The 23,160-nt window shown below is 35.7% G+C and overlaps 1 protein-coding gene across 2 annotated transcripts in view; it reads right to left on the minus strand.

The window, feature by feature from the left end:
- Positions 1-23,160, minus strand: part of Dach1 (dachshund family transcription factor 1) — a 393,427-nt gene that overhangs the window by 231,789 nt on the left and 138,478 nt on the right. For both annotated transcript variants that reach the window (XM_051160903.1, XM_051160902.1), the window contains exon 2: positions 6,454-6,569. In XM_051160903.1, the coding sequence (XP_051016860.1) occupies positions 6,454-6,569 (116 nt within the window). The remainder of the gene's footprint in view (positions 1-6,453; positions 6,570-23,160) is intronic.

Below are 23,160 nucleotides of genomic sequence, written 5' to 3' on the forward strand. Positions count from 1 at the left end.
CTCATTCACATGCTAGCTGTACAAGCCTGAGAACATATATTATAAATCTGGGCATAGTGGCATTTGTGTCGCACCCAAACAATGAGAAGGTTGAGACAGGCACATTCTAGACAGCTTACCTTAACTGGTGAACTCCAGATCAGTGAGAGATCTAGACTACAGAAAAACAAGGTGGAAGTGCGCAAAATGGCACCCTATATTGTCCACATGCATCCACACACATGTACTCATGTCTGAATGCACATGGACATGGTCTGTCTACATACATAAGCATGGCACACATACATACACATAGTTAACAAGCAAATATAATGATATACTTCCTCATACCAATAATTATTTATATTTAATAAAGTTCCAAGTGAATTTATTTAATACATGATAAATTATTTCTCCATCAAGACACTTTGGGAACAATGGAATTTATTATCCTTTCGGGCCATCTAGCATAGTGAAAATAGCTATATTCACATATAAACAGTAATTATGAACTCTAATATTTTATTTCTGTACCAAATACAAATTTACATATATAACATTCATTAGTCATTCATGTTATTGATTGTATATAGCCATCATAACTTACAGTTTAAAATGAAATATTTCTTTTTATATACTTGGTATATCTCTTTTTAGACTCTAAACTCTAAATATTTCATATAGAACCTATGTGTGTTTAGTAGGAGTTTAAAAGCTATATTAACACACCACTGGTTCAGTTTGTAACTGTGAAGCATAATAATTCCTCTCAGAAACCAGTCACTAAACATTTATTATCAATATTCCCTGAACAAATATTTATTTTGAATCTCTGCCCTATGCCAGGTATATTCTCCATCCAGGGATACTTCAGTGAACAGAACTGGCCAGAATTTTTTTTGTGTGCATTGAGTGTGTACATCTGAGACACTGTAATTGACTTCTCACAATTCTCCTCCAGAGAGACTTGCTGGGTATGGGAAACTGACAGCATCCCCTTAAGTTATGTCCTGGGACCCCAAAAGTACTACTTTATGTGCTGGAATAATTTTTGTACAGTTGTTGTTTAAGATGCTAAGATGGAGAGATTGTCCACAAGTATCTTCCAAGAAAAGACAAGTAGGAGATTTTAAATACACAGGGGTCTGGATGGAGAGAGGGAGGGGGATGGAGACAGAAGGAGAGAGGAAGGAGGAGAGAGAGAGAGAGACAGAGACAGAGAGACAGAGAGTAGAGAGACAGAGAGAGAGAGAGACAGAGACAGAGACAGAGAGACAGAGAGTAGAGAGACAGAGAGAGACAAAGAGACAGAGAGAGAGAGAGAGAGACAGAGACAGAGACAGAGAGACAGAGAGTAGAGAGACAGAGAGAGACAAAGAGACAGAGAGAGAGAGACAGAGACAGAGACAGAGACACACACACACAGGGAGAGAGAGAGAGAGAGAGAGAGAGAGAGAGAGAGAGAGAGAGAGAGAGAGAACACCAAGGAGTGCCAGTGTTAAGGAATGGTTCTCCTCTATAGCCTCAGGAGGGGTTGTGAAGCTACTGACACCTTGATTTGAGCTCAGTGATATTGATCATGAACTCTTGACTTCCAAAACTTGGAAAAAAACTCAGTCTTTGCCACCAAGCTTGTAGTAATTTGTTATAATAGCCTCAGGAAAAGAAGACAGTTTTCAGCTCAAGTTCTACACTTGAGTAGATGCAAGGTGCTTTAGTAGTCACACTAGCCTGCCACAAAAGTTTCAGTTTATCTCCAACAAAAACTGAATGTGCTCTCTATTATGAGATATGTGATACTCTTGAAGTATCTAGTCAAAATGTTTCCTATGTGTGAATGTAAAAATCCACATTTAAATTATGTTGTGTGAACACAAGTGTTTTAAGTAGTTTATATCATATTTCCATTTTTTCCTTCTTTACTAATTTTTATATTTACTTAAGTAAGGCACTCAAATTTTTAGGCTTAAAAGATGATCTTTTCAAGGAACTTCAAAGAATTTATTTATTATAATACATTTCTCAATATAGAAGGAAAGTTTCAATTTACATAAAATGGAAAGGAATTTCTAAAAATACTTAAAATGTTACAGATGCCCACATTCTGAAGAGGTAGTTTGGGTATGTTTGATCATCATTAATATCACCTGGGAAAAATAAAGAAAATAAAATAATTTTGGTGTCACCTATCTATAGAAGAAAGTTGTCCTTTAAACTGTTTAAGATATGAACATTTCAGCTAGATTAAAATTGATTAATAGTGTTCTGGTACAGAAATTTATCAAAATTTATGAAGTTGCTAGGTATATATTCTTATGTTCAGGGATAGTGTATGTTCCTGAGTGGGTTATTACTTTTTGTTTCATTCTCAGTATTTGTTGGGTGTATGTTTACAAAGGCATAAGGAGAAAAAGGAAATGTCCAAGTGGCAAACTATGAGTCATTCAATCATTTCATTTGAGAAAACAGAAATATTGAATAGTCTTTCTTTTAACTTCAAATTCAAGTATTGAATATTCATACATTATTTCTGACTACTAATTTAGAAATTATATTTCAAAGGTAGTTTGCATTTTGACCTAAACATGAAATCAAAAAGTTGACCAAATATACTATCCAAATTTTTCCCCTTCACAAAGAGAGGAGTATTCTGAATTCCAAAATGTCCATTTTTAAAATTACATAATAAAATGATTCTATAAAAAGTCTGAATGTGACCATGTCCCCTGGAGGGGGAGACCTGGTGGCACTCAGAGGAAGGACAGCAAGTAGCCAAGAAGAGACTTGATACCCTATGAGAATATATAGGGGGACGTAATCCCCCTCAGGAACAGTCATAGGGGAGGGGAATAATGAGAAAATGGGGGAGGGGGAGGAATGGGAGGATACAAGGGATGGGATAAACATTGAGATGTAACAAGAATAAATTAATAAAAAAAATAATAATTAAAAAAAAAAAGTCTGAATGCTATTAGAGCTCTGTTGCTAGGATGAATTTTTTTCCAAACTGGTGCATATTTCCAAAATGATTTATGGCAAGTGTTCACTTAGGATAAATGTAGTGACCACTGCAGGAGGTATGCTGCCTTGAGAGATTCTACGAAAAAGCTTTCTCCTTTCATTAACTGCAACTTTAAGTTGCTATGGCATCTGTGACAACCATAACTTTTGGAAGTCATGACCACCTACCCACGCTCCCTCCTACGATTACACTCAAATCTACTCATGAAAACAAAGTCGTAAACAAATAAGACACCAGAGAAAATAGCATAGAGTTTTTAATTTTGAATTGGTATTTTATATAGCTGTTAGTAATGTTTATAAAGTATATAGCCATTTTTCTGAGAAAGAATTTTCCTTTGAAATTCTAATGATCAATCTTTGAAAATAAAAGTAATTAATAGACCAGCAACAAATCCATAGATATTTAAAAATACATCAAAGCTAATTGATTTTATTTTCATAGGACCAAGCTGAACAGAATTTTAGCATTTCAAAAAATCCAAAGATACTTTTAGATCTGTAAGTAAAAATGGATGTTCATGTGTAATTTGTCACTTGAACCATAGGACTTGTAACTTGGCAGATTTGCTGTTTTTATCTGTCTATTCATGTTCATGTTTGCATGTTTGTACTCTGATATGTATACTGAGGTCAGAACATGCATCCATATCTTTTTTAAAAAATAAACTTTAGAACTCCATGCTTGCTAAAAGCCTAAATTCTATCTAAGAAAAATGTAGAAGAGTAATTAAATTGTCTACATTAAGGTAACGCCATTCAAGAACAAAATTTACAAGCTGGTGCCTTCACATCTTAGGACCTTGTCTAAAGATAAAAGTAGGGTGGCAATATTGTAGCAAGAAAGCCAAACCAGCCATGTGTAGTGGTGCACGACTATAAGCCCCACACTCATGGAGGCAGAGGCAGCCTTATCTCTGTGAGTTTGAGACCAGCCTGGTCTAGGAAACAAGTCCAGGACAGCAAAGGCTACACAGAGACACCCTGAAGGGAAAATAAAGAGAAGAAGAAAAAAAAAATAAGAAAAAAAAAAAAAAAAAAGAAAGGAAGGAAGGAAAAAAAGAACGCTAACTAGCAATATAAACTATGCTAACTGCACATGAAAACTGTTGTCAAAATACACCACCATGTCAGAATACAGGGGGCCTGAATTGGGATCCAGGATTTAATAAGAGAACAGGAAGACTCAAAGGAGCATGCTTTGTCCTGGTTCTCTGCTTCCAGGCCAGCACCAGGAATTGAGCATCTCTGCTCTACCACCCTCCTCCCATGATATTCTGAGTTAAACTGACCTACAAACATCAGGCCATAGACATCACTGAAACCGTAAGTCAGAATAAAGCCTTCCTCATAAGTTACTTTCCTTGAACATTTGTCCAAAAAATAAGAATAAAAATGGTGATTGACACAAGGATATTTGATCAACTAGTTAAATAAGAATACTCCAAGCTTCATTACCAATCTCTTTTTCAAATGTCAAATTTGAAATTAGAATTTGGGACAGTAGGATTAAATGTGGTGAGAAGCAAGTGACCTAAACAAATGACAGCAAAGACAATACTTGGATGGCTACTAAGTCACTTTTAGCTATTGGCTTCCATAAGTATGTATGGAAATTAATATATACACATGTATGTTTTCTATAAAAATTTCTTGCATGAATTTTTTTCTAACAATAAAAATTCCAATCTCAAAGGTAATTTCAAGTATTTGGAGCTCAAGTGATGGTTCAGTGGATTAAAAGTGTTTTCTGTAAGTAGTTGGGCCTCAGTTTAAATCGAACATCCGCACAAAGGTTGGCTACCACAGTGCCCATCTGTTACTCCAATGTTTTGGAATAAGTAAGAAAGAAGGATGAGTGGGCTTTCTGACCACCAGATTAGCTCAAGATTCAGAGAAAGACTGTCCAATGAACAGGGCAGAAAAAAATGCAATTTGACACTTAATGTTCTAGACAGATGTACACACACACACACTCTCTACACAGATGTACACACACACACGCACACGCACACACGTGTATGTTCACATACACATACACCTCACACATGGACCCCACATTGCATTTACACAAATGATTTATACATACAATAAAAAAGGAACTATTTGGAATATTGATAAAAATAGTACTAAATATACAAAAAGAACAAATAGGATAAAACCAAAGTAAAATACTAAAAATATACTCAAAAATAAATACTCTCAAAATTGCATGAAAATGTTCAGGTATTGATATAGAAATTAAAAATTGAGTTAAAATCAATGAGCTGTACCCCAGCAGCTGACTGTGACCAGTTGCCCTAGCTATCTAATATGATAATATTAGAACATAGAATAAACAAATGTTCTAAAGAGGACATCAATACTTATATCCAGGTCTATAAACAAAAGAAACTGTTTAACTTCAAATTTTTTGTGCACACCTTTAGCTCAGCATATCCAGAGGCCAAGGCAAAGGGGTTTCAAGTTGGTGGCCAGCTTGTAATAGACATAAAGAACCTAACCATGTAAGAAAAAAGGAAGGGCATTATTTCTTTGTCTTGAGATTTCTGTTGTTCGAGTTGTGTTCTCCTTAAGCAACAGTTGTACACATTATATAGTTTAATAACTATGCTAATCTGAGCATAGATCTGGCGCTTTCATTGTGCCAGCCAAACGTGGACAAAAACACAGAAAAGTACATAAGGGAAGAATGGGAGGATACAAGGGATGGGATAAACATTGAGATATAACAAGAATAAATTAATTTTAAAAAATGGGAAAAAAAGAAAAAAATTAAATATTACGTGAAAAAGTAAAAAAAAAAAGAATTCATAAACACACTCAAGTGGTATAAATTGGTTGAACTCTTTAGTGTGTGTTACTGTTACTTATGTTATACAATGTATACAATCTACAGTAGATTCTCACATAGCTTCAAATGCCCAAGAAAACCTTCCATGAAATGATTGTAATAAAAATATGGTGGGGTTTTTTGGGAAAATGCCATTGTTGTGGCATTACTTTTTGTCTTCTTTTTGCATTCGTATCTGTTTTCCTGAGTTATTTTGCAGTGTGAGTTGTTTGGAATCTAGGCACCAGGGTTTGAATAAGCATTGACTGCTCTCAGCAGTTGACCTTGAGAAGTCGCTGGTTCTTCCTGGTCTCCTAATTTTTAGTTTAAAAAACAAAACTCAAAAACCCTAGGACTAGTAATTTCTGCTTCATGAAATTTGTGGGGGGTCATTAAAATGACTTCTAGCACTTTGCTCAATTAAGCTCATATCATTTGATTTCAGAAAGGAAATCACAGTTATCGTGATGTATTTTAAAAATAACCTCTCATTAGAAAATTATCTTAGCGTTTATAAAATAAACTTAAAGCATGTAAATATCAACGTAATGATGAAAGTGTATGAAATCTATGATATTGGTTGATATTTAATATTTTGACATATATAATCACACTCTTACCTGTTGGTGGAATTATTCCAGGAGACATGAGGCCGGGAACTGAGTGCGGCATGATATGAGAGTTCTCTGGGGAGGTGACACTTTGAGTCCTCTTAGGGGGCCTTCCAGGTCTGGAACTGCAACAAACAAACAAAAAATTTTTACAATTAAGCTGTTGTCTGACACATCATTTCAAAGTTGTTTCAAGTGGTAACATGGACTGTAAATAAATTTGTTTCAAGGACGGTTGCTTTTGCAGTTAGATGTAATAGACTTCCATCACTAATTAGATTACATGCTGAATTCATTTTCCTCATTGAAGATCAGCCACTTCTGATGCATAATTCATAGCCTGCACCTCGTTACCTGCTTCTTCATATTAATATCTATACACAGTTTGAATTGCCTCGTTTGCATATGCTAAAGTTCTGCATTCAGCCTTCAGCGCAAAAATTATGCACTAACTTGTAATAATTATTACAGTCAGCCTGCTATTGATTTATGAGACTTTTAAAAACCAAATATGTGTAGTACTTGTAATGAATGATATTTTAAGGTTCTTCAGGAAATTAAAAGGCAATGGCTGCCTAAGGAAATGTTCTGCTTGTTTGATTTAATACTACAGTTAGCTGGGAGGTGGAATGAAAGAATGATTCAGACCTATAGCACATTTTTCAATGATATGTTTTATTACTTTGCACTGCTAGCCTGATATCTAGATGATAAATGACAATACATCTCTAATGTGTGAAAAGGTCTTGCAATTTCTTTATTTTTTGTCATTTAAAAGATAAGTCAAGTTATCATTTAACCCTTATTCTGTGTAATGGAACAATCCTACAAAGTTGTCCTATTTTTAATATACAAAAGTAAGTTGGAAAGGCTTGGAATTATTTATAGGACATCATTGAGAAACTGCACATGTAGTCTCTTAAATTTGCCTGTAGGAAAAATAAAAGCATACTTATTGTTAGCTCCTCTTGTCCTTCACTAGCACGTTAGAGAAGATTGATTTCTTATTTTAAAAAAGCAAATATAGAGCTAAGTATTCACTGTTTTTGTGAGAAAATACCACCAAAAATGTAATACTTACAGTCTTTGAAACAAACACGAATGTTTAGCATTATGTTCTCATTTTTGCTTCTGTGTTATGAATGTCCTTTTGATAATCTCCTCCATTATTTATTTGGCCAATATGTAGCTAGCTGTATCAAAACAATCAGACACATCCATCCTTCATCCTGAAGCATTTCCATGTTTGCCTCTGCTGAGGTCTCTCGCCTCATCAAAAGATTCAAAAAAAAAAAACCTTCTCTTTGCTATTTTATGTAAGGAATATATGTGGTCACTGAGCAAATAATTACTGACCGCCTGCTGTTTTCAAAGCAGTATACCATGGAGGCTAATTTGGGGGAACGAGTTCTTCATCTTCAGGAGCTTACATAGTTGCCAGAAGTGGGGCAAGAATCTTGTCCATAAATAATTATGATGCAAATTCTCATGTGCTAGGTCCTATATGAAAGTTGTAGTCTGTTTGCCATTCAGAGCATGGGCTGGGTGATGTGATTTCCACCTTTAAGAAAGAACGATGGTAGTGGAAACAGTAGAAGAAAATTACAGTGGGTGTTAAATTCGTCCAAGGGTAGCGCACTTCTCAGATAATGTGAAAGGAAGTGGAGCCATAGAAACTATTGATGTGTAGTACTGCTTCAGTTTAACTGACACAACTGATATAACAGAGAAATATAAGTGGAGACTCCTAGACTTAATGCCTAGCATTACATTCTGGAGACCTTTGGAATGAGAGCAAGGGGCTTATTTACAAGTTTATCTCTCTTGTAAATCAATATGGATACCCTCCTGCTTATTGATGTATCTCTCCAGCTACTTGTTCTTAGTCTTCATTGTGATTCTTCTGGCTTTTTAACTGATGATTTGCTTGGGATCAATCGACAGGCCTCTGATAGTCTCCATTCTCCCTGAGTGAACTCTTCTATTGTCATCACTTAGATGCTAGGACTAATGGCCAAACATACATCTACAGCCCAGATCTTCCTCTGGGATGCAGACAGATTGATGCCCATCTAGCAGACATCCCTGCTTAGATGTTCTATAATAATCTAAGACTCAGCTTATCCAAATCTGAACTCAGCATCTGCCCCATTAAAACTGATTTCTCTTTTGCTTGTTCAGCAAAATGGTACCTGACTGACTAAGCTGAAAGTCCACACAACTTGAATATATATTTTCTTATTTTTTCCACACTCAAATATCATCTCTGTGAATACACCTCTTTATGTACCTATCTATGTCCCAATCCTGCATCACATCATTCTTTATTTCTTCTCTAGTCTTCTCTTACAGCTTTCCAATCTCTCCCAAGGCCTACTTCCAATTTGCTTTTAGTCTAGAGCCTCAAATATTGACAATACCCCAAAATGATTTCAAAAGAAATTTTCTAATAAACATATTTGTTAACATCTTACATTTGATTAATAATATCCTTGCTTCCTTATTGGATTCACAATCCATGACCTAAATACACAGACCCCCCCAATATTTGACCCCTATCTTCTTTTCCTGTTTTACTCTTTTATTCTAGCATTTATGGATTATTTTACAATTTGTTCTACTGAATTTCTTTATTTTTCTTTTTCTTTTGAAAGAATATCACATTTCCTATCTGTAGCATGACTTTGAACTCATTGCTCTCAAGCTCTAGTCTCCCACATGCTAAGATTACGGATCCTTCACCACCACACTCATCTGAACAGTGGGTGGCTAGGGTCTCTAATTACACCATTTTGGAGAAGGCTGCCTCTGTTACTATTTCTACCCCTATTCAACCTCCCTTCCACAATACCTAGCTGAGCCCTAAAGATTCTTCTAAGTTACCTCTTCGAGCTACAGGCTTGATCCTGTGAGGACAGTTCACAATCAACAAGAACAACACCTGCTATCAGTGTCATCCCTGATTTTAGTCTCTGTGAACCTGTTTTACTCTCAGAACTTCATGACAGACAAATAAGTCAGTATTTTTCTTCCTTTTTTTAAAAAAAACTTTTAAAAAACAGGTTTATATTTATTTTTAAATCTAATCTCCTCACCTGCAGACTGCTCAGCTAAAATGCTTTATCAATTCCAGTGATTTAAAAAAAAATCTAGAAAATCTAAAAGAAAAAAGGAAGAAAGAAAGAAAGAAAGACACACAATGTCTGGGATTTGGAAAAAATCGGGACATAATCGTACCTGTTCACCTCGAGCACAGAGGAAGAAGGTATACATTTGGGCACAACCATTGAGAAACTAGGAAAGGAATGGGTAGTTCAAAGATTTGAACTTTTAGCCCTTTAACTTGTTTGCTTTTAAAGAAAATGAAACTGCTCAGGAGTACTTCATTATTGAGGCCACAGGAGCTGTCCTCAGAACTTTCACTTTGGAAGCAGAAGTCGGGCTACCACTAAGTAGGAACACTTTAATTCATGCTGTGATTAGAATAAACCCAGTGGGCTCCTTTCACCACAGATATCTCCTGCCCAATCTATCACATTGCTTCAAATTCCACCAATAGAGATTTATTGCTCTCAGACTTGATGCTTGAAGTTCTTTTAAAGCCTTCCATTAAAATGCAAATACCCTTGGTGGTGGTAACACCCTGAGGCCATCAGCTAACACCCTACTGGGGATTACTTTACAATTATGTGAGAAGACAGCCTTGAGACACTGAGGCAAAAAACAGAACAAATGGTTTTTTAAAAAGGAGAGAAAGATGGTAAGTTTCCCTAAGCACCACACTACTGCTTGTCTTCTTTGTAAGTCAGATAGAACTTCTTATTTGGAAGGAAGAAAAAAAAAATGTATTTACTGACAAGATTATCACTTTTTCTTTGTTATTTCCAGTATGGTTCCTTTATTGAGAAGCTTGTGTTGTGTTCATGGAATTACAAGTACTAACTTCTGGAGATGCTGTGTTTCTGTAGTACTCTGGGAAACAAAACTTTATTGCAAATACTTAATGCTTAAGTTCTCTCAACAGAGATTTAAGGAACTTCCAAAAGGCCATATGCTAGTGTGAAGGCCAAAAGCACACATGCCATTGCCTCCATAGACATATCTGTGCAAGGTCTCTTCTGATTCACCAAATAGTATTATATTAAATGACTTCACTGCACAGAGCTGCTAATTTTATTACGTTATTGTTAAATAAACTCTGAATATGCTTAGCTAGAAATCAGTTATTCTTGAAAGAAAAACAAAACACTAAACTGAAGAGAGGAGACAATTAGTAAAAACATCTCTTTTAGAATGAATATGCACTTTAATGCAGCCACATTAATCAGAACCTTGTCTACCTTGGACATAGAGGGTGAAAGTATAAGTGTCCTACACCTAATCAAAAGGAAGACATTGTTTAAATAATTAGCTTTAGTACTTTGGATGAAATACTAGCCAAAGACTTCCTCCTTGTTTCTCCCGGTTTCACACCTTAGCCACATCCCAGAGTTGGGTACTTTCAACCATTTACATTAAAGGAAGAGGGCAAGGATGTAAAGAAGTTTACATTCCCAAATGTTTAGAAACACTCTTTTTTTTTTTTTTCCATTTCTGAATAAGGAAATTTTGTTTCACAGGCAAATGACCTTAAACAATGTACTTTCCTTAGTTTTTATCACTAAAGCGCAGACTAATCCCATCTGCCTCTCAGCACAGTCCAAGGTTTACAGACACTGCTCTATCCATTTGTTTCCATGGCTCCAGCTGAAACACCAAACTCCAGGATACCCATAAGCACATGTATGATGTTTATTGACGGAGAGTCAAACATCAAGTTCAGGAAAGCAAGGTGAAGTGATAAGCAGCTAAGTACACTGAAGGATGAGAGATTATGGCGCTGCTAGGGAAGGGGGCGACTTTACAGATTTTTCCGTCACCAAACATCCAAAGGCCACCAAACATCAGTTGCCTCCCGGAACTGAATATGAACAATATAATAGACCTGACACCTATACAGTGCCTTCTCCTTCCAGGCAGAAGTTAAAATTAAATCATGTGGAGGCAATGGCATAGCACAAAAACGCATGGGAAAAATGAATGTTGAGATGTACCCTAGAACACAGTTACTTGGGAGTGAAGGTCTAATCTACAAAACTCATTGGTCCTCTCCAAATCACACGAAATCCCCTAGAATGTGCTATATTATTCCAATTTTCTTCTAGTAGAGCGACTCCACAGAACAAAGATAAAATAGATTTTGGAGTTTATCATATATTATTTGAGTTATGATATATTTATAATAGAAATATGAATTTCAAATTTAGATTGCTATTATATAATCACACTATACTAGTATAACACTTAATGTATATATTTATATTCATATTAACAATTTGAGATCAGAAATATATATTCTTAATGATTTACAAACTTGATTTGAATATTAATATAGAGACATAAACTTTATGGGTATAATAATAAGAAGTAATGCTTAGATATTAAATAATACAAAACAGCAAGGCACATATTGCAGATGTGACTATGTAGGAGTACAAAAGAGAAAACATACTATAAGAAGGAAAGCACACTTAAATATTAAGTCATTATAAGCATGCTGCAGGAAGTACAGTAATATAAGAAGTGATTAACTTTTTTTTTATTGTTAATTTCTTCTTGTTACATCTCAATGGTTATCCCATCCCTTGTATCCTCCCATTCTTCCCTCCCTCCCATTTTCCCATTATTCTCCTCCCTTGAGGGGGATTACCTCCCCCTGCATATGCTCATAGGGTATCAAGTCTCTTCTTGGCAACCTGCTGTCCTTCCTCTGAGTGCCACCAGGTCTCCCCCTCCAGGGGACATGGTCAAATGTGAGGCACCAGAGTATGTGAGAAAGTCATATCCCACTCTCCACTCAACTGTGGAGAATGTTCTGACCATTGGCTAGATCTGGGTAGGGGTTTAAAGTTTACCACCTGTATTGTCCTTGGCTGGTGCCTTAATTTGAGCGGGACCCCTGGGCCCATATCTGCCTATCATATTGTTCTACTTGTAGGTTTCTAGGACCCTCTGGATCCTTCTACTTTGCCATTCTCCCATGATTCTCTCATCTAGAGTCCCAATAGGATGTCCTCCCCTCTGTCCCAGTTTCCTGGTAAGTGAAGGCTTTTATCTATAGAAGTGATTAACTTTGAATGAAGAATTACATATTCTTCTCTGGCTGAAGATCCTTGGATATTTGTATTATAAACATGATTCAAATACAAAAACAAATTTTAAAAATGAAGTCATATTTCAAGAGGTCTCATAAACTTTCTATAGAAAATTTAGTATAAACAAACCACCATGCCAGGTAAACATTAGGAGGGCCTGAGATCTGCATCTGCCTATATCATTTGTACTGTATATATTTTTCTAATTTCTAGTAAAGGCACAAGAACACATAATTATTGATGACTTCCAGATTCAATGAACTTTAAGAAATAGATTCAACAGTTTTGCAAAATGATGTTTGACTCTCCTTCAGTAAACATCATATATGTGTTATGGGTATCCTGGAGTTTGCTCTAACTTTAAAATTGCCTCACTGGAGAAGCAGCATCACAGGATATTTTTTTTAGTAGGAAAGTTTTTCCCAGGGACAACAATGAATATCTGAAGTTTCCAGCTCATCAGGAACTACCAAATACTAAGTAAGAAATTATGCCAGATAAGAAGTTAACCATAAATGCAAATCAAAACAACTCTGAGATTCCATCTTACACTCATCAGAATGGCTATGATCAAAAACTCAAGTCACAGCACATGATGGCAAGGATGTGGAGAAAGAGAAACATTCCTCCATTGCTGTTGGGAGTATAAACTTGCACAACTACTTTGCAAATCAATCTGGTCATTTCTCAGAAAACTGGGAATAGTTCTACCTCAAAAATCACCTATACCACTCCTGGGCATATAGCCAAAAGGTGCTCCACCATACTACAAAGATACTTACTCAACTGTGTTCATAGCACATTTATTCTTCATAGTCAGAATGTGGAAAAAATAAGATGTCCTTCAACTGAAGAATGGATAAAGAAACTGTGGTACATTTACACAATGGAATACTACTCAACTATTAAAAACAAAGACATCTGGAAATTTGCAGGCAAATGGATGAAACTAAAAAAAAAAATCACCCAGACTGAGGTAATCAGCACCCAAAAAGACATACATGGTATGTACTCACTTACAAGTAAATATTAGCCATAAAGTACAGGATGACCATACTACAATCCATAGACCCAACGAAGCGATATTTCAAGGAGGACCCAAGAGAGGGTGCTTGAATCTCAATTAATTGGGAAGAAAGTTAGGCATTGGAGGTAGAGGGAGAGAGAGAACTGTGTGGGAGAAGGGATAGGGAGGAGAGTAGATGAAGGGTTTAGGATTAGAGTAGGGGAGAGAGGGCCAAATGAGAGAACAGAAATCAGGTGGAGGGCATCTCTGGGATTTGCCAGACACCTGGGATACGGGGCAGGAAGTCTATGTGAGTCACCTTTCCTGAGACTCTTAGCAGCAGAGGATATGAAGCCTGAAGTGGGCACCTTCTGTACGTAGGCAGGGCTTCCAGTGGAGAGAGGACAGCACCCACCCACCCACCCATAAAACCTTCAACCCAAAATTTTTCTTGCCTATAGGATGTGCAGGGACAATGATAGAACAAAGATTAAGAAAACGACCAACCAAAGACTGGCCTTACTTGATCCCTATCTCAGGTGAGAGAACCAATTCCTTACACTATTAACCTTACTCTGCTATGCTCATAGACAGGAGCTTAGCATAACTCCTCTGAGAGGCTTAACATTAGACTGAGCTCAGAAAGTCCAATGGAAGAGGTGGGGGAACGATTAAGGGAGCTAGAGAGGTCCAGGACTCCACAAGAACTACAGAGTCAACCAACTGGGCTTGCCGGGCCTCACAGAGACTATACCACCAACCAAAGAGCATCTATGGACTGGTCCTAGGACCCCTGAACATATGTAGGTGATGGGTAGCTTAGTCTTCATGTTGATCCCCCAATAACTGGAGCAGGACCCTTTCTGACTCTGATTCCTTCCTTTAGATCCTGTTCCCTCAAATGTGCTGCCCTGTCTGGCCTCAGTAGGAGAGGATGTGCCTAATTCTTCAGGGACTTAATTTGTCATGGTAGATTAGCACCCATGGGGAACCTCCCCCTTCTCTGACTTTTTTCACAAAGCATGTGTGTGCTGTAGTATTTCAATACTTTCTCATTCATACATAAAGAGTAGATGTAGATGACCATCATCCATTCATCCATTTTTTCATATATCATTTTTAATTTGATTCATTTTCAAAAGGTATCAAACTATTTTCTTTGGTGGGGGGCACTTCCAACATTTTGGAGGCCCTTTCTCCAAACATTATTATTTTGTTTTGATATAGTATATTAAATGGGATAATATAACAATTTTTGGCTATGTTTCTCTCAGGTATGGCAGTGAGTCCACTCTGTTATCTGATTTTTAAATAATTATATTTTTGAAATATGCACTGCTTATTATGTTATTATATATATACTATATATATATATATATGTTGTAACTTGAAGTCTGACAACTTAATTGTAGGTATTGCATAGCTAGTCTGCTATTCTTCCATGGAGCTACATTCCCAGTGATGGACACTAATATCTCCCATACCTTTTTGGTAAGGATATTGTTACATTGAGGAGTAAAAGAACTTATCTAGTATTATGTAACAAAATACCACAGATCTCGTTGTGAGTAAACAACCTCAGTTGTGTATTCAGTGGCTTTGTTCCCTGATACGGCTTCAGGGAGCAATACCTGAGCATTGCGTAATGATACAAGTATGTAATACTTGTTAATTATTTTAAGAAATATATTAATTAAACATATCAGTGTATGTTAGCTCATGGAGTCATTGGGAGTAACTGTGAGTTACTAACCCTGATTTCAAGGCACTCTCATTCTATTTTGGGAGGCAAATAGTAAATAAATGGGTACTAACTGTTCCAAATCTGTATCCTGGAGCACCACAGTAGAACTGTTTAAGAAAGATGAGTTAATAAAGAGCAGAAGCTTATAAATATTTGGGGACAGATGCTGACGAAAGGTTCATTCATCACCATATATCCAACTCATTAACACACACATTTCCACAATGACAGTTTATAATACTCCGTTTATTATTCACTTATCTAAAGAATGTAAGTATCACACAGCTTTATCCATAACACCTCTCAAACTGTGCTGTATGTCTCCTTGTTCTATATTCTCTCCATTCATCTAGCCATGAATATGTGTGCAAAGCATTGGTTTGTTTGGTTCAAATCATTTTACTTTAAATGTACCTCTGTTTTAATGCTCAATACACAAGGAAGTATAAAGAATGAAAGCTGATAGTGTATAAACAACTTTATGGATGAAATTTGGAGATTAAATATTATCTTCATTCTTGAAACCTGCCTTCCAATATTTTAATATTATAGAAAGTTGTATCAAAAACAAAGGAATGCAGTAATTATTCAGTTGAGTTTAATAGCATTTTTTTCAGACATGCTATATTGTCTTGCTCTCTCAAGACAGTGACTGTAATTTTTGAGAAAATATTTTGAAGAGAATTATAGAAAAGTAACTATGATAAAAAAAAAAAAACTACTTTCAAATAATGGTGAGAAAATAGTACCTCTTAAATTAGAGCTCATGAAATCTTGTCTGCCTGCTTATGAAGATGTAGATAAAATGGATGACTCAACGAAAAACAGATGTTTTCACTCTTAACTGACAGGTTATTTGTATTCCACCTCTGAGGAAGAAATGAGCATAAGTAATTTTCTAGAGTAGTGTTCAATAAAAGAAGAAAATAACACTAGCTCCGTTGTGGCTTTTAATATATGGAGAGTTCTCAAGAAGCACGGTTTTGAAACAGATTCCAATGCCAACTCTCTAGAATGCAGTGGGCTCCTCACATCTGACTCTTCCATGAGGCTTTCGAAAGCTATGCTGCTTTTGACTGTTCAGATTCACTAACATGATTACTTCATTACCTGACATAGAAGTTTTCTGTTAATATGATTTACAGTAATTGAATTCCATTTAATTCTCTTCAAAAAGGCTTTTCCTAAGGAAAGGCCTTTTACTATTAATATTAGATACCGTAAGAAATTATAAAATACACTCCTTGTACCATATATTTGGAAAAGATACTGGGAAATATATTTTTAAGGTTAAATAGACTTTGCTTTAAATGTGTTTCCTCTCCCTGAAGTAAAGGGCAGTGTGCTTTTAAGACACTGATCATTAAGTTAAGTGTTGTGTTTTCTGTGTGTGTGTAATTGTTGCTTATTTCTAAGCACACTTTGCTCTACAATAATCAGAAATGTTAAGTTGATTAGAGCATAACAGCTTGACTATAGTCATAAAGTAATTTTTGATAATAAGAGTTATTTTAAGCACTTTTTATAAAAAACTATAAATTGGAAGTATTATATTTCCTAGTTTTAAACTATAATAGGTAAATAAATGTTATAGAGTGGCTATGAATAAAATTAAAGTTTTGTATTTTTTTATTTCTGCTACACAAAATATTTATTGATTAAGCTGAATTTCATATTAGAGAGTAGTATTGATGAATTAAATTTATTGCATTTGATTTTTTAAATTAAAAATAAAATTTCACATTGCAGTCAGTTTTCTGTCTGACTACTTGTCAATGGTTGAATTTTTCAAAAATGTGTTTCAATCTTAGTCTAATAAACTTGCCTAAAAGAACATATATGTGGTGACTTGCTTCAAGTATATTCTCATCCAAAATTCAGTGTGCAAACAATTGGTAGAAAGCCACTGAACTAAGGCACAGATCCTAGATACCAGGCCCCAAACAAGAATATAGACCCCTATTTCTAAGAGGTTTTCATATTCATGGGCTGGTTTACAAAACATACGTATGATTTTGACAGATGAAGGGCAGACAAGATGAAGATACTAAAGGTCTCAAATGTTACACTCAAAATTTCCAATGTAGAAAAGTATACACTGGGCATAATGGTTTATTCGGCCTCAACAAGTGTTGATTATGCACTGAAGCTACTTTTTATGTATGTTTATATACAGCTTAGTGTATTACATATGTACACACACACACACACACACACACACACACACACTATTGCACTTAGCTATATTGCAATCTTTGTAGTATTGGCTTGTGATCTTTTCCTGTGAAGCCTCTTGAATGCTAGGAGGTCAGCAAATCACCTGTGACTGCTTCTACCTATAGGGAAGTGCTCGGTAAAGGCGGGCTATACTATAGAAGGGAAATATCATATATCTAGAACAGGGACTCAGAGAGCACAACGTAAAGTTTATTGTCGCATAAGCAACAAAAAAATCCACGATTTTTCACTTCTCATGAGGTTAGCGTAAAACTCAATTTAAGTATTATTGTCAAGATAGAGGTCAAACATTAGATCTTACAGCTTATTTTCTCAAAAGAGAATTATTATGATAAATACCATAACATACATCACATGATTTAATATTCATAGTAACTCTATGTCATATTTATCACCACTAGACCCATTTCACAAATAAAACGAATGGTTCTTGGGGAAAGAATAAGAATATGAAAACCGGTGTTACACACCTATAATGTTTGTATTTTTAAGGCTGATGCAGGAGTATCAACGTTAAAAGTCAACCTGGCCTGTATGAAGACTTTGGCATATGTGAAGGACACACACACACACAGAGAGAGAGAGAGAGAGAGAGAGAGAGAGAGAGAGAGAGAGAGAGAGAGAGAGAGCCAACAAGCAAAGTATTTAGTGTTACAGTTGCTAATGTAGCAGGACTGAATGGACCTAGGACTTTCATGTTAGTGAAACAACTATTTCACCTGTAAAAAGATTTGCATCATAGTCACTAGTGCGTGGACACTTCTGAATGTTGTCATTAGGGGCACATTGATAACTCAGCTATCAATCTATATATCACTTGAAAAACACAACACCCTTTCTCCTTACGTCTTTAGACCAGCTATTTACTACTTCTTAGAATATTATCCAATAAGATCTCTCTGTATTTTAGCATCCGGAACTGCTGTGTACTAAGTCAGTAGATCTGCTTTTCAGTTCCTTTTAACTACACTGCTGCGTTTTCAAAAAATGCTATGCGTTTGTTTGTTTGTGGATAATTGTATATACTGGAAGATTCCGTAAAGGTAAAGTCTCTTGTTTAGTGCTATGCCTTATGCATATAAGAACAATGTCTTATATAAACTAGGAATGAAGAGTTATAGGAGGGCTTATGATTATGGTCACCTCAACAAATTGTAATAATTATTTACAAAGCTCAAATTTGGCACCATGACATAGGCCACAGCGTTGCATATGTTGCCACTTAATGACAAAGAGGAAGCCTGTTGAGTTACTGCCTTCTATACATTATCCTAACCTTTAAGTGAACATGTTGGGTATGTATTTGCTCTTTAAATTTAAGTGGTTGGAAGGAGAAGGATCAATACTGTTCTAAACTGATGGAAAGCTATTGAGATTAAAAATCACCAATTAAGATGCCCAATATGCAAATTATTGAACTTACTTTAAAACTTTAGACACACATAATTGCGACTTTAATTCGCAATTCCACAATAAAGTATGTGCTCCTGGTAATATGACCTAATGTAGAATTTTACAGCATCAAAAATAAACAGACATTGATTATTGGCTTGTGTTGTTGTTGCTATGTTGTTTTTAATTGCTATTGCAGGTGTTGTTATGGTTGTTGTTCTTGTGTTGAGACGGGGTTTCGCTCTGTAGGTCTGGTTGACCAGGAACTCACTACATGTACAAAGCTGCCCAGAACGTCACAAACATCTGCCTGACTCTGCCTCCTGAATACCGAGATGAAAGGATTGCACCATTGTGCCTGGTGCACCGTTATTCTTGGACATGGGAGCCAATTTTCCTAATGCACTGCAGTCAAGGTTAGCTTTGTGTGGGAAGAAACACAGCCATGATTCTACTCCACAACACCCTTGCTACTGACGATAACCACCAACACCAAGCAGCACAGTCAACTTAAATTATGCCAGTATGCATGCATGCATCTTCATGTGAGCACCTGCACTTACACATTATGGGTCATATTCAGTGTCTTGACTTCCTTTCTCTTCTTATTAATAGGAAGTTTGTTGAGGTTGCTTTGGAATATTTATTGAGGGAAAAGGGGGTGCTAAGCACCAAACCCTGGCTTTCAAGCAGCATGAGTTGAACCAGTGAGCTACAAGGACAGCCTGTCCAAAGAATGTTTTTCAATAAACAGGAAGAAAGGCATGTAAAATCCACATTATTCCTGTTATAGTCTGTGTGACAGCATCCAATTTTTTTAAACATCAAGAAAATAAAAATATGTAGATGCTAACATAAAATAATTTGCATCTAAAATTTTTGTAAAATGAAAAACAAGTCCTCATGTTTAAAAGGATTCTAAATTGCACACCAATTTCATTTAAACTTCCGTTTTATGATAGTAAATAAAAATGAAAAGCCGATAGTATGGTCGTGACAAAGTTTCCTGCCAAATGATTTTAAGTTTGCTACTACAAATTAGTTTCTCAATTGCCTTAAAGTACTGTGGAATAGGAAGGAAGGAAGTAATTCGGGGCGTCTATCAACATCTACTTCAGTAAGCACAGCAAACAAACATTAGTAAGGACTCTTCATCCTATTTATTTACAAGAGTTCTTTAAAACAATAAACATGTAAAAACAATTACCTTAAATTTATTTTTTCTTTACGTTGGTGCAGAAAACATTGTCATGCAAAACGTAGCATTGAACTTGTATAATAATAGAGATTTACAGAGGAACAGTGACGATTAAAAGAATTTTAAAAAGCACTGAAATGCACACTAACATCTTTCCTGAAACACATGATAATAATTATCTTAGGGAAAGGTGGTGCTGACAACAGCATAAAGGATGCTGCCAAAGGGAAAGTTAATTTTATTTTAAAGGATTAAACCATAAATTGCTTCTTTAAAATTAGGAAGAAAAAAATAGAGCCCTTCTAAAGTCAATTTAATCAATTCACGAGAATTTTGCACAAGAGAAAAAATTATTAGACCATAACATTTCAAGAGATTATATGAGAATCACACCTAAGAGCCACTCTTACTCAGGAACTAATTAGGAATCTGTGTGGCTGCCTTTTCAAATGCATGTTTCACCACCTATATTCTGGCTTATTTATTCCCATATCAGTGTGCAACTTAGAACAGTTTTTGGGTAAGACTTCCACACTGTTAAAATGTTCTTTGCTTAAAATTCACTTTTAAATAATTTGTTAATTATGCAAGTACTATAGCAAAGTTAAAGGATAAGGAATTTAATAAACTCACTTTGGCTAATTAATGCTATTTTACTTTGAGAAAAGAGCATTACTATTTTTCCTAGGTTGCCTTGCAACTTGGGAACTGAAATAATCCTGCCTCAGTCACCTGAGAGTGTAGCTAATTGCCACATTGCCTGATTAACAAGACCTTAAAAAAAAAAAAACTATCTAGCTATTCCTGTGTTGACACACATTCCAATGGGTACAATATAAAATTGGATTTTTTTTTTTTGATGACACATCATATTCCTCCCTCATTATTTTGGACTTGCTCTAGGTCTTCCTGTGAGGAAATATGTGAGTAAAGATGATATATACCATCACTGAGCAGAAGTTTGACATAACCCAGAATGAATCTGTCCTCTCCTGACTTTTGATTCTTTCAAGAGGATAATGTGGACCAAGTGACTACCATACTGCTGAAGAGACTTGCTGTCCTCAAGTAATATGAGATGAAAATGAAGATTTGGTGGCACCAGTTTTTGAGATTCAGATGTCATTCAGTTTTCGGATAAAGCTAACTATGCCAGACATATCATCACGATCATGACTGAGAAAAAGTACAGCAAGAACTATCTAGTGACTTAGAAGTTCCTAATGTTTACTCTCAAAGGACTTTTTTAAGTGTTGAAGTAGTTATTCTTCTAGTCATAATGCGTTATGTTGGGGTTTGTAGCTGTATTCATATAATGACTTCAGACTGAGGTTAAAATGAAAGTCCCAGAACAAAGGCAAGAAGATATGATGGTTGTAGTTCAACTCAGTGACCACAGTGCTAATGTTTATGGTTCTAGATCATCCTTGGTTTATTTGAAGGAATACACTTATTTAATTCTGCTTATAGGAAGTATATAAAGGCTGCTGAAGTATATAGAAGACGGTGGTTTAAACATCATTAAAAACATTAAACACCATTAAAAATAATTTCATTAAAAGATTATGCATTTGAATTCTTCATTGAATCCACACAGCCCAATACTGTGAATGACTGCATAGGCATCTAAGAAGCTGCTAACTGCCACAGACACTAGCTACTTCAGTTCTTAACATAAACTCAGGGGAAGACATTTTTGGTGCTAAGTATCCAAATACCTTGGAACTACCATTTACAACTGCAAAACAAACTTTTTTCTTTATGAATAAAGTATGCACAGCATAATCTCTTTTCAGCTTGCTATAAATTCTTCTTCATTGAAAATCAAAGTAGTCAGATGTCAATATAGTCTCTTCTTTTTCTTCTTTTTCTCTTCTCCTCCTCCTCTTTCTCCTCTTCCTCCTCTTCCCTTCTTCTTCTTCTTCTTCTTCTTCTTCTTCTTCTTCTTCTTCTTCTTCTTCTTTCTCCTCCTAATCCTCTTCCTCCTCCTTAAGACAAAGTCTTAACAGAAAACTGGCTTTGAACTCACTATAAAACTGAATATTGCCTGGAACATTCCTGATTAAACCTACCCAGTGCAAGGAATACTGGTGCTTAACATCACACCCACTTATCATGTGGTCAATAATGAATTTATCCAGTGCTTCACAGTTCAAAGTTTCTATGCCCTTATCTCTCTTCAGCATGGTCATTCTTCTCAACACTAACAATGAGAATGCTATGCATGTTCTTGTGCCATGCCATGCATGTGGAGATCAGAGGACATATTGCTGGCATTGATTCTATCCTTATACTTTAAGTGTCTTAGGGATGGAACTCAGGTGGGCATATGAAAGTTGACAGCTTTGCTCACTGAGGCATGGGATAGGGTACTTTCTAATGTGAACATTCACTCAGGATGGAACTCTACACCACGGAAGAATTTTCAAGTGCCATTTTACAAAGAATATTTTCCTTCCTGATTAAAATCATAAAAAGTAAAATTAATATCACATATGTTTAGTGTGTACCACATATGAGTCAGTATTGATGAAATTGACTCAGGAAATATTTTTGTTATCTTGGTACAGTGCTGAAAATACAATTTATTTAGCCTCTATAGTTAAAAGTCCAATAAACATAGCATATATACACAAATACTCAGGTTTGAAATAATCAAAACAGTAGCATATAATTTCCCAACTCATCTCAATTTCTTTTTTAGTATCTGAATTTTGGAAAACACGTGTTTTGAATGTTTGGCACTCTCCCTAGCAAAACACAAAAATGAAATTAATTCCATCGCTGTTATGCACTATAGTATTTTATTTATGATTTCACCTGCTAAACACTTTCCAGGGAACAGTTTTACTCAGCTATGGCAATTTTCTTCAACTACACAATTTTACTCTATGCAAATGTAAATTTTTAAAGTGCTTCCTCACTGCTGCCTCACATTTAAGAG

The sequence above is a fragment of the Acomys russatus genome, chromosome 18, assembly GCF_903995435.1.
Source record: "Acomys russatus chromosome 18, mAcoRus1.1, whole genome shotgun sequence".
NCBI classification, from domain to species: Eukaryota; Metazoa; Chordata; class Mammalia; order Rodentia; family Muridae; genus Acomys; species Acomys russatus.